Source organism: Musa acuminata, chromosome BXJ3-2 (genome assembly GCF_036884655.1).
Source record: "Musa acuminata AAA Group cultivar baxijiao chromosome BXJ3-2, Cavendish_Baxijiao_AAA, whole genome shotgun sequence".
Classification (NCBI taxonomy): domain Eukaryota; kingdom Viridiplantae; phylum Streptophyta; class Magnoliopsida; order Zingiberales; family Musaceae; genus Musa; species Musa acuminata.
In genome coordinates, this window is record NC_088350.1 from 34,381,517 (window position 1) to 34,393,905 (window position 12,389).

A 12,389-nucleotide genomic window follows, 5' to 3' on the forward strand; every position below is an offset into this window, starting at 1 on the left:
AGAGAAGCATGTGAGAAAGTCAACATTAGCTCGAGATCGCGATTGATATATGTGTGAGGTCAAATCCTATTACTTAAGAATTCATGTTGCAGATTTGGACTGATCTGAATCAGATTCCTCTCAAGACTCGAATAAAAAGTACATGCTGTGAACTGGCATTCTTTGATCATGTTTCTTCCACTTCTTCCATGTCCAGCTAACCCCACAGCTGACCTTTCTCCCTCGGTTTCTTTCCACACAGAACAAGAAGAGGCTGCAGGTTTTGCTTGACCTTCTGCTTCGGCTATGAGATCTGAGCAAAACTTGAATTCCAATGGAAGACAATTCTCATGATAGGTGGTGTGGGGATAAATTGGATCCTTCCACACGGTTACAGAAAAAACTTCAACCGATGACCTGAAACATCATGGTGTGGTTATATTTAGATCGATCGCAACATGCTGCTGACAAGAAGTTGGCGATGACGATGGCTATTCGATCGTCAGCCCATCTAGAATTGCTTTGAATGTACCAAAACGGTCTTCGTCTGGACTCCGAAGGCAGTGAGGTAGAATGGAACAGCATCAGAAGGAGAGAAGCAAGGCGTGATGAACGCCGGCGTGGAGATGATCCGCCGTCACTGGGGCTGACCGCTACCCCTTGTGGACTCTGAATGAATCGCTGATGAACCTAAATTTCTCTGCTATTACAGATATCATTAGACTACTGTACACCGATGGTGACTATATTGAGATCCGGCATTGAAGTTCCACTAGCAGCGGTCAAAATGCTCGGGCCTAACGTAGAGGTTTAAACCTTAGGTGACCACGGAATGGCCCTCGTCTTGCACTCATCAAATCTAACAGAGAACGGCAAAGGCGGAGAAGGAAGAAAGCAGCGTTTGCATGGGTGGGACATATATATCACTTGAGATCGTGAAGGAACCTATCACCACCGCCGCCGGCATCACCTACCACCGCGACAGCGTCGATTGAGCTGTGGCTGTTCTTCGACGACCAGTCGACGTGACCGAGCTCTGTCTTCTTCTCCGGGCGAATATTTGCATAAAATAGAAATTAAAAGCAGTGTGTCTAAGTTGACTTTGGAAGATAAAGAGAGCACGAATACTGTCAAATGTGGCTGCAAAACATTGGCCATGTCTTCTCATGTGATCTGAAACTATCACAGATGAGACATTGTGTTCACAAGACATGCATGACAACATGATGGTTTGTAAGCAACAAGTTTCGCCAACATTTGGATGATCTAATGATTGATATTGTCAAGTAATGTATGTTGAATTATGGAGTGGGACTTGGTTGCGTCTCATGCGGTCACTGAGCTAATACTATGTCATTTAATTTTGTTTGTGTTTTGGTAAACAGCAAGTAAAGCTTCGAGAGCTTGAAATCAAAGAAAATGCAAGAAGATTGTAGATTAATGATCGATCATTGTCCCTCTTTATGAAAATATTTATAGGATCCTTTCCTAAGATAATATTAATTACCCAATCAACATCTTTATCAATGATAATAACATGACGTATTTGTTATATGTTTGGTGTTTAATTAAAATATTTAGGTAATATTTGTTCCTCATTTAGGTTTTTATATATATATAGAGAGAGAGAGAGACATAAATTCTAAGAAAAAGTTTTTATTTTATTTTTATTATAGCACATCTTTTTTCTTTATTCTAACGTATCACCTCTTATTTTCTAAAGAGTGAGATTATACTTACCTTCGTCCTATCGATTGTGACCTCACCGTAGCCACCTCTATCTCTCACCTCTATCTTATTAGGCTGTATCACAAGCCACCTTCATCACCCGGGGTTCTTGTTATTATCTTTGTCATCTTCGCAACAAGGGCTCATCGTGTTGTCATTTCTGTCTCTTTGCATGGTTACCACTTTCGTCTATGAAGCCCCTTCGCATTGGGGTTAATCTTAATCTGGTGAAGCCTTCGCCAAGTGGCCACAAGTGGCGCAAAAGAGGATGAGACATAGCTCCTATCTTTTTTTGTTACTGTCCATGATGTCATAACCTCACCCTCGACTTCCCAATTACTTTTCACCCGCCTGCTTCCTTCAAATGCTCCTGTCTTATCTCCTCCCACATCAACAATGACCACCCCGTCCCTCTCTTCCTCGGCCTTTATTTTCGAAATAGTGACTAAAGCTACAATGAAGAGAGAGATCAAGCGAGCCCTCGTTGCAAAGATAATAAGGACAATAATAAATGAGTTGTGGCAAAGCCTCCTAGTGACAAAGGTGACCCACTATATAACGTGGTAAGACAACTACAATAGAAAATATATGGTAGCAAATCCTCATGATGATAGAGGTAGCCCACTATATAGAACGGAAGCTAGGGTAATCTTGTCATTAAAAAATAATAGATGCTTTGTAAGAATAAAATAAAAAATATGCTATGTAAAAAAATAAAATTTTAATTTTTAAAAAATATCATATATATGCTATGTAGGACACCCTGAATTCATTATAATATTTCCTCCCTCTCTCTCTCTCTCTCTCTCTCTATATATATATATATATATAAAGAGCAAGTTTGACTAAAATAATAAGCGGTCTGTCAATTGACTCGGCCGCAAAAATAAGTTTTGACTCTTACTTTTCCACAGTGCCTCTTTCCTCTCTCCTTCTCTCTCTACCTAAAGAACATGGCCTCGGCCTCGCCCCCGCCCCCAACGAAACTTCTTACCCTTCCACCTTAAGCTTCAACTCCTCCTCGTCCCCAGCAAGACCAGTCCTATACATGGATCCCTCGGAGTCCCGGCCGTCGCCGCGGCGTGAGCTGCAGGGCCCGCGACCTGCTCCTCTCAGGGTCAGCAAGGACTCCTACAAGATCAAGAAGCCCCCCGTGGCCCCGTCCCACCACTCCCAACCCCCGGCGGATCTGCCGCCTCGGCCACCCCCGCAGCAGCACCGGGACCCGGTCATCATCTACGCCGTCTCGCCCAAGATCATCCACACCGATCCCAGCGAGTTCATGACGCTGGTCCAACGACTCACCGGCTCCAACTCCGGCTCCCAGTTCCCGCCACCGCCGTCGCCGCCCGGCGGCGCGCTCTCTCCCGCCGCCCGCATCGCCTCGTTCGAAAAGGCGACGTCGTCGCCACGAGCGGCTTCCGTGGACCAGTGGGAAATTGACCGGCCTGCTTCCTTCCCGGGGATCCTGTCGCCGGTTCCGGCGTCGCTCCCCCCGATATCTCCCAACCTCTTCTCTCCCTCGTTCGACCCGAGTGTGCTCAGCTTCTTGCATGACCTGAGTCCAGCTTTCGCCACCACCATCAACAGCGGCAATCGGAGCTTCTTCGATGGAGGAAGCAACTACTCGTCCAGTCCTGCTACCAACTTGCTGTCAACTCCTACTCTTCCTTCTCCCGGAGCTTTCTGGGATCTGATGAGCCAATTCCCAGATATGTAGATGAAGACAAGCTGAAGGGAGGCACGGAAGAAGAAGGTGAAGGGATGGCCATCATTGGACTTTTCTGTGCCAGAGCTGACTTTTTGGCCTCTGTTTACCTCCTCCTCCTCTTTCACAGGTTGGTCACTTGATCTTGATCTCCACACAGGGTTCGATCATAGGGATTTGATCTCCTGACCACCATTGGATGAGTTCTTGATGGTGGTCACTCCTTGGACCATGGAATTCTGCAGTCCAAGCAGCTACCATAGAATTAATCTCTTGTGTTATTTTATTCATTCTTTTCTCTTGTGATGCATAGCCTTCTGACACTGATAAAACCTCTCTCTCTCTCTCTCTCTCTCTCTCTCTCTCTCTATAAATATATATATAAATGGGTTACTTTTCTTTCTCCTTGAATGTGTTTGGTACAAGGTCTCTCTCTGTCTCTCTCTCTCTCTCTCATCTACATACTTGACAGGTTATTTTTCTTTCTCTTTCTTGAATATGCTTGTTGCAAGATCAAGAGTCTTCGGAGGAAGTGAAAGTCTAAGATGGTAAGGTTGGAAGAACTCAAAGAAAAGGATAAGAAACATTACTAGTCTTTTGCTTGTCCAAATTGGGTGAAGATGGCTGCATATGACCTGTCTCAAGATGATAAGCTTACACATAGACAGACACTTAATTGACAAAGGCAAGAAGAGCATTGAAGTGCCACCAAAGTAGTTCACAATGAATAGACTCCTTAGCCAACTGCATTTTCCTCCATTAAAGAGGAAGAGGATATTGATTTATACAAGTCAAACAAAATTAATAACCTATCAATATCTCAATAGCTATTGTTTCCAAGTATGTATGTACATATCTGTCTACTATTTGGGAATTATTTGAATTATAAAATCAAAAATGGGTTTTAGGGAGCCAATAGAACTATTGAATGGCTTGCCAGATTGAAAATAAAGAGGTTTCTTTGGCTAAGAGTTTCCTTCTAATGCTATCTGTGTATTGTGGTGTAATGATGAACATGGATATGGTTTCACAAGATAATTCAATCACCCCCCATACTACTGATAAGATGATAAGAACATGTTAAAAGGAGATTTACAAATGACATGGTTATTCAGGATACAAACTAAATCAGGAAAACTAGCTGAAGCACATATGGGTCCTTTGGAAGACCCTTCTCATGCTGTGAGGATTCCAGAGTTTGGATGCTTGTTCATGTACTTGCTGCATGTGTAATAGTCAAAAGAAAACAGAATAAGAAAGAGAATTCTTGTCCTGATTCATTTAAGTAGCAAATCAAGTGATACAAATCACAGAACTTGCACAATATATGGATAATGAGCTGCATGTATGTAAGGTGTGAAATGCTGACTAGCAAGAGAAGTTCACTGCAGCAAAAGATACATCAGATAGTATTATTATACATTATGATGCCAAGAGATCAAATTGTCATTCTGCAAGTTTAACAAAGGTAGATTATGTTCCTACAGTTACATAATGCACAATTATGTTAAAAGCAGGATATATGTCATGATCAACTGCATCTCAACAGCAAGAAATAGAAAGATCCTGAATTGATGAGTTAGTGTTCAGAATTGATTGAGTTTAGTGTTTAGAATGACATACTTGCTGCTGATTCCATCCACCAAGTAAGGTGACAACCATCTCACAATGATGGCTTTGGCAAGGTTGATAAGCACTAAAAGATGAATGAATGAATGAATGAATGAATTATTTCATATTCATCAAGAACTATATACAACTCATAATTCTTGAAGCTAAAATTCAGAAAAGATGTGATAAGAACAGGATTGAAGATGGTCAAGACCACTTCCAAGCAACTAATCAGGATGTAAGTTGGAACTGATGAGTGCAGGCAGCACACTCATCAAGGTCAACATCAGCCAGTAATATAACAACTATTCCATTTAAAACCCTAAGGAAAGAGACTGGCTCAAGATTTCCTTTTAATCCCTAAGCAATTGGCATAGAAAGCTGGCTCATTCTTTGGCCAACAAATCGTGAGACCAAGCTGAAATGTAAAAGAGATCTAGACAAGGAACAATTTTGTTTCAGTAGATGGATGAACAGTGGGATTGCATATACTCTCTTGGTTCTTTTTTCTTGAGGTGTTTGATCTGCAGCTGTTAGAAAAACGTAAATTCATGAACAGTAAGTTTTACCAACTTTACATCCCTTGAGAAGGGCAAGCAAATGTTAACCATCACTTGAGGAACATCAATAGTCCGATGAAAGAAAATATCAATAATTAAAACTTCAAAACAAGTAGACCAATTTCTTAATCTGAGATGAGAGCAAACTTTGGACGGCTCGTAAATTTCTGCTGTTATTCTTACAAAGAAAAACACAAGCTATTATTTTGAATGATGAAGAATTGGTTTCATCGATACAACAAAGATAAATATCGACAAAAACTGCATTCAGTTTTGCCAATCCACCCTCCAAAACTTCCTCCTTTTTTTCCTATATAAAAAAAGAAAAAAGAAAAGTTCGCTCTGATCCTTCCAGAACAGAACACCGAACATCTGCACCCTTATGCTTTATCAAGTATCATGTGCCTGAGTAAAAACCAGATGGATCATGACCATGTTGTTTAAGAGGAATATTTCGGACTGCAGTATTTTAGTACCCAGAGCTCATGTCAATCGGGATTGTAAGCTATCTTTAACAAAAGCAGATTGTTCAGGTGTCTGATCGCAATGTTGTGCTGGTTATTAACTATTGTGACATGCCTCTCTATCCAGTATTGCACAATGCCTTCTCTTGCTTCACAGCCTAATGGGCAATCCAAAATTATGGAAAGACCTGATAGCCCCATCATCTCCTGCTGTCACTATGACTGAATTCCATGTGCTTGCCATTGATGTAAGGCTCCAGTAATCATGATGGAGATGGTGATACTGCTGATGACAGTCTTCAGGCAGTAACCGAGGCTTCGTTTGCAAAGAAAGCTTCTCCTCAGGCCATGTAGCCGACACCCTTGATGAACCATCAGAAAACGGCCATGCACCGAGAGACAAGCAGTCCGGATTCTTTAGCCGGCAGACTTGCTCTGAAATTTTCTGTGGTTGAGAGGAAATATGATTACTGTTGTTGGCAATTGCTTCTCTGTAGTTGCAGCCCATGCCAGGCCATGGTACCGCAATTGATGCACCTTTAGAAAAGAAGAACTCAGACGAACGAATCAACTTGGCACCTCTGCATGGTAGGTTGCCTGATACATCATAACTCCAGATGTAAACATTGGAATCCTCACCCACAGATACAACATGTCGTCCATCTGAACTGAATGATGCATACAACTGATTTTTGGCCTTCCTGTGACCTACATTGTGTTCCGAATTAGCACAATGAATACAAATTTATCAAGATCAAGAAGAAAATATAAAAGATATTCCCTACAATATGAAGACCAACATGAGAATATCGTTATTTCATTGTAGCCAAAAATCAACATAATAAAGGTTGACCATATTTACTATATAAGAAAATTTTCTCTCACTCCTAGTTACCAAATGTCAACTTCTACACATACAGAATCTAAGTGTAACACTCCTTCACAATAATGCAAATATTTCACATGCTATGATATTTTTTTAAAAGAAATTCTATTCTCAAAGAAATTTTACACTCAATAAGTGAAATATAAATGAATCCATAAACTAAAATTTCAAAGTTCAAAGGTGACTTGGTCCACCTATATAGTTCTTTTTATAAATATTAACTGCAGTTGCCCTAAACACATCAAAAAATTATTTCCATGATTGTGATGGACTTCCAAAGATCAAAATCGAAAGGCATGAGATTTGGATGCTTTTGGCAGTATAATGATTTTCTCCTCATGGGTTGTGGAAAAGGGTAAACAATACAAAAGTTATATTAATAAACCGGAAGTTGCGACTCCAAGAGGTGAAGCAATCTCTGACATTCCCATTGGAAATTTGGAATACGGACATATATCAATTAAACATGCTATTTCTGTTGTATCTTCAACCATACCTCAAAAGAATTTCCAGTTCAAGTATCTAGAAGGAAGTTTTTAAGAACTATGCACCATACTAAATGTATGCCAGCTTTGGGCCAGCACATACATATAATGTATACTGAGACAAATTAGGTGTATCCAACACTAGACTTCCAAGAAGTTTGAAGGTATAATTTTGCCGCACCTTTGAGTATAAGAATAATGTCACCCCCATTACAAATGCGAATTCTCGAGTCTGCCGACGTGATCATAATTCTTTTATAATCTTCTGGGCAAAACTGCAAGGACCACAAGACTTACAGTTAAACAAACTTTACCAAGAAAATCTTACAACAAGGTTAGTGATTACCACAAATTCAGATGCCTAACCTGCAGGCTAGTAATTGGCTTGCCAGAAGACTTCTTTTTACTGCATAGACTGAATTGCAAATCAAGCTGCATTGTTTTAGCTACATCCAAAAGAACAAATTAAAAAAATGATAAACAGCTGCCATAGAATAGGCTATGAAGTTGAAATAAGAACAAGGAAACTGCATCAATGTGAGAAAATAATGTGCTATAAAGAAACAAGATATTTCTCACTGAAATGAGTGAATCAAATCAAGGAAAAAACAGAAAATGAAATACACCTGAGCAGTCATAAAAGCGGCAGTTTCCTTTGATTGAGCCAACAACAAATCCCTGATCCAATAGTTGGAACAACATCATAATAATGGTATTAATGAAGCAAAAATATGGAAACACATAAGTACTCAAATCCGAAATAAACCTTTCCATCTGGCCGATAACATACAGCAGTTGCCATGTCCCCTATTTCAACCCAATCAATTACTCGATTCTCTAGAATGTCCCAAATACGAACTTTGCCATCAATTGAGCCACTAATAAATAATCTATCTTCAACAGGGTTGAACTGAACACAAGTCACTGATTCAAAGAAAATAAAGCAAAACGAAAATAAGTTTTCCTTGGAAAAATAAATAAGAATCCTATGTAGAATCCTAAACAGGTATGCATAAAAAATCCAACTATGAATTTTCACAGTACTAGATATTTTCAAAATTGTCAACTCAAAGTGCACAAAATATGGATCCTATGTAGAATCCTAAACAGGTATGAATAGAATGTCAAGCTATCCAACTATGAATATTAACAGCACTAGATAATTTCAAATGTTTCAACTCAAAGTGCTCAACACATGATAAATAAAACCAAAATAGGATTACATGTAAAACAAACACAACAGCCTCTTATAATATTTATTCAAAGAGACATCTTAACAAGCTAATTGCAAAGGAACCCTAATATTTTCACATATTTTTATGGCCTCTATTCAAACAGATGACTTAATAAAGCTAAATGCAAAGGAACAAAAAAAAAGAAATTATTATATTTACCATAATTATTGTGTTGGAAAATTTTAAGACATCCATCAGAACCAACTTTCCACAAGCGTACCGTTTTATCTTTAGAGGAAGTCAGCAGACACTGCAAGAAAAGATTAGGTTCCAGTTAAACAAAAGTGAGAAGGTACTTATAAAAATAATGGAACAGAAGTCTTAGTAGCTTAGCTTTAAATAGGCTAAAGCATGTAAAGATTCAGAAGCTAAGGGGACAGAAAAAAAATCCCATGAAATCATCTTAAAAATGAACGGTCATTTAAAGCCATGAAATGGATCTATTATTGAGTGTGAATTAGAAATATTAGCACATAAACAGAAGACATCAAGTTATGTCAGAATAAGGAAGTTCTTCTGGACTTACATTAGATTGAGACCAAGATAGGTCCAAGATATCACTTGTGTGACCCCTCAATTCCAGCAACGGAGATTCCTCAATCTTAAAAATCCTTTTTGGAATAAAAACTGGAGCCACATTGCTAGCTTTCCCCTCAACCAACTTAGTACCCTTAACTTTACCAACAAATCTGGATGATCCATCTGTAGTAACACATTTGCATGAATCTTCAGCTTCAATAATCTGCCAAATGCGTACAACACAATCTTCACCACCGCTTGCAAGATACCTCCCACTTGGACTAAATTTCATGGCCCGAATCAGACCTTTATGTCCCTGAACCTCTTGACCCATGTATAGTGCAGTGAAATCCATGCAGTTTTTCCTATATCGATGAACTTTTGTTCTCATTGACCTGGTTAGTCTGGTCTTCTTAACAGAAACATTATAGTTGCTTGCTCCCACACGATGCCTCCTCTTTGTGAAACTTTTCCACCAGTTTAAATAGTTGTTTTTCTTTGTATCATGACTGCAAATAGTCTTTTCCCTAAAGAGGACGACATCTTTCCTTGAGAGTTTCTGAACAGACCGTGAGAGGCCAAGAAAAATTTCAAACTCCTGCAGTGTCATCAACTTTCCTGAGCCAACTTCTTTGAACATGCTGGGAAAACCATCTTGCCCAAATTCATGAACCATAAATTGTCTACCACTATCTAGATCCTTTATACAACAGAAAGAATCTTCAGGTTCTCCAACATCAGGAGATGACAAACTGTTCGAGACAACACCACTGGTTGTCATAATTCTTTTAGCATCCATATGCTCTTCCGATGAACCAATTGTCGAATCTTCAGTATCCATAGAGCAGCCTACAGGAGATTGTACAAGTTCATCAAAACCCATTCCTCTGAAGAACCTTTTACGCCTGTCATCAACACTCATTGGCTCCTTCGTCCATAGTTCATATTCAGTCCTCTGAAGTTCCAAAACTTGATCTGTGATAAGGGAATTGTCAGATGATGAGGAATCAATGGAAGACCTGATCTCATCATATGCGTCAAAGAAGTTATCTTCTCCCTCGTTGAAGATCGGCATGTTTAATCAGAATTCTGCCAAGATGCGGGATCAGGCAGCGATCAGGAAGCTCTTCCTGCCACTCCGAGGGCCAGAAGCACATGATTCATCAGCATCCCTGCATCTCATAAGGCACTTGAGTCTCTTCTGCTGCAGCTGTACCTACAGTCATTTATTGAAGATATAATTAGAGCAACAGGGGAACCTTTTTTCTCTCCAACAAAATGCCTGTTTCAGTTCCTAAGTATTTATCCCGGAAACAGGAAAAAAAAAACTAAGGAAATGCAAAATTACTCACAATTATAGTTCAGTGGCAATCATAAAATTTACTATCTAGGTGTGCAATTTTGCACACACACCAAAAAAGAAAACCTTCAAAGAAACAAAAAAAAAATCCAGTTCATGATGATCGAGCCTGCAAAATTCCTAATAAAATACCTAATTCATGGCCATATATATACAAGAAATGCACCATATTCTTGAAGCTCTCAATATATCAGTGATGACATCTAACTAAACACACCAAAAATATTCTACTGCATAGATATAGCAGAATTCCAGGATAACAACAAGCCCTAATACTCCTGTTGTCTTGTAAGTTCCAGAAACCTAACTGTGAATTGAGTTCATACGTCAAACCCCAACAGCCAAAGCTCGAGGAACCATCCTTCAGCACACTATTCCATTGCAGACAGTACGATCAGCTAAAGCAATCACCCCCCAAGAAAAAGACCCAAAACCCCTCATCAAAAACCAAGCCAATGATCGATTCGTAATATTCCAACCACAAGTACCTCAAATTCTGCGATACAACAGGAAATTCGGCGCTCATCGGCCGGTCGCACCAAAGGACACCTCCACGATTCGTCACCAGCACCCCCAGCTCCCCACCGATGTCTCCTTCTCAACAGAGGCAATGGCAAAGAAACGAACGGCGCGTGATGGATTGAAATCTAAATATAGAAGACGCCAACCAGGCATCGGATCCCACTCTGATGTAGCTTAAGAAGCTAAAACCTGAACGAAACAGCCCCTAGGTAACCGCACCCCGAATCGCAGCACCCGCGCCCGCACGAGACGCAGACACGAGCGGCGGTGGGCACGCCTCCCTAAAGCTCTCCTTCCCAAAATCTCCCACACACGCAGCGAGAGAGAGAGAGAGAGAGAAGGGGTATTTATCCTGTAGTTCGCGGGTTCTATAAAGCGACCGGCTTTTTGCGTTCCATTCCCTTTCTCGGCTGTAATAATGGCGCTTTTTGGATCGCAGCTGCGGAAAACGTAACGTACAGCCTGGTCGATAGCCCGCTCAGAGCTACTGAAAGGGATCGCTCGTGGCAGGCGTGATCCCATCGCTAACCAACAGCTGCCCTCGCCTCTCTCTCTCTCTCTCTCTCTCTCTCTCTCCCTCGCCCCCACGAGCTGCTGGTCTGGTGATCAGTTGTAGCGTTGCTTTTGCACGACCTCGACATATGAGGGGTTTGGTTGCGCCTTCCCAGCTTCCGAACGCTCGCCTCGGCCATTAATGGCGCGTCCTTGACCGCTTCCAACCGCACCTTAACGCCGCCCCTCCTTGGCCGCATCAAGAACCAACCTTTATCATGAACACGATCCGGGCCGCGAATTCCGCGTCAACGGGGCTCAGATGCCTGTACTTACCGACTAAAAAAGAAGGCCTCCGTCGCTTCTCCTCCGCGGCTGGCGCCGGGGGTTCAAGAACGCTCCCCTCCGTCGTCCGTCCGCAAGAACCCGATCGATCTCGTCTTCTTCTCGTCGAATTCGATGGGTCCGTGGTCTTCCGAGGAGGGATTCGGATTGGAATTCCAGGGTTTGGTTGGTCCGTCCTCATGGACGATATAGGAATCGAGACGCGAACGATGGGAGGCGAGGTTGTACGTGAAGAGGAGGGCTCGGTCCACTCGGTCCATTTCGGTTTGTTTCGGTTCGCCAGACTGAACCGGAACCGATGGACCGGTTTGGGAATCTCCTATTTCTTGTACTGATAAATAGGGAGATTTTTATAGACAAATATTTATATAAAATATATTGATATAAGAGTTATGTTTATAACTAGGCATATATTAATAATACCTTAGACTTTTTATCTTTTAATTACTATCAATATAAGGATAAAAATATTCTTGATTGATTGAAGAAAAGAGG

At 40.9% G+C, this 12,389-nt stretch overlaps 2 protein-coding genes across 4 annotated transcripts; one reads left to right on the top strand and one right to left on the bottom strand.

The window, feature by feature from the left end:
- Window positions 1-2,614: 2,614 nt before the first annotated feature.
- LOC103976535 (protein MKS1-like) lies at window positions 2,615-3,826 on the top strand. Its single transcript, XM_009391775.3, has one exon. The coding sequence runs from the start codon at window positions 2,756-2,758 to the stop codon at window positions 3,425-3,427; it is 672 nt and encodes a 223-aa protein (XP_009390050.1). The 5' UTR covers window positions 2,615-2,755; the 3' UTR covers window positions 3,428-3,826.
- A 1,898-nt stretch (window positions 3,827-5,724) lies between these two features.
- On the bottom strand, window positions 5,725-12,090 carry LOC103976536 (uncharacterized). 3 transcript variants are annotated; one of them, XM_018822643.2, is made up of 8 exons: window positions 11,886-12,090; window positions 9,183-10,391; window positions 8,816-8,906; window positions 8,188-8,345; window positions 8,048-8,099; window positions 7,788-7,867; window positions 7,603-7,696; window positions 5,725-6,758 (listed from the first exon to the last, which is right to left on the bottom strand). In XM_018822643.2, exons 2-8 carry the CDS (start codon window positions 10,248-10,250, stop codon window positions 6,202-6,204), a joined length of 2,100 nt encoding a protein of 699 aa, XP_018678188.2. In that variant the 5' UTR covers window positions 10,251-10,391; window positions 11,886-12,090; the 3' UTR covers window positions 5,725-6,201. The 3 variants fall into 3 exon arrangements, with proteins under 3 accessions (XP_018678188.2, XP_009390051.2, XP_064994220.1); XM_009391776.3 differs by lacking the exon at window positions 11,886-12,090 and adding an exon at window positions 11,024-11,863; XM_065138148.1 differs by lacking the exon at window positions 11,886-12,090 and adding an exon at window positions 10,844-10,963.
- Between the last annotated feature and the right edge of the window lie 299 nt (window positions 12,091-12,389).

Coding starts and splice junctions, on each gene's coding strand:
- LOC103976535 (XM_009391775.3), top strand. CDS start 2,756: ATGGATCCCTCGGAGTCCCGGCCGTCGCCGCGGCGTGAGCTGCAGGGC.
- LOC103976536 (XM_018822643.2), bottom strand. CDS start 10,250: ATGCCGATCTTCAACGAGGGAGAAGATAACTTCTTTGACGCATATGAT. Junction 8,346..8,815: donor TTTCCAACACAATAATTATG/GTAAATATAATA, acceptor TCTTTGAATCAG/TGACTTGTGTTCAGTTCAAC. Junction 8,100..8,187: donor GTTATCGGCCAGATGGAAAG/GTTTATTTCGGA, acceptor CTATTGGATCAG/GGATTTGTTGTTGGCTCAAT.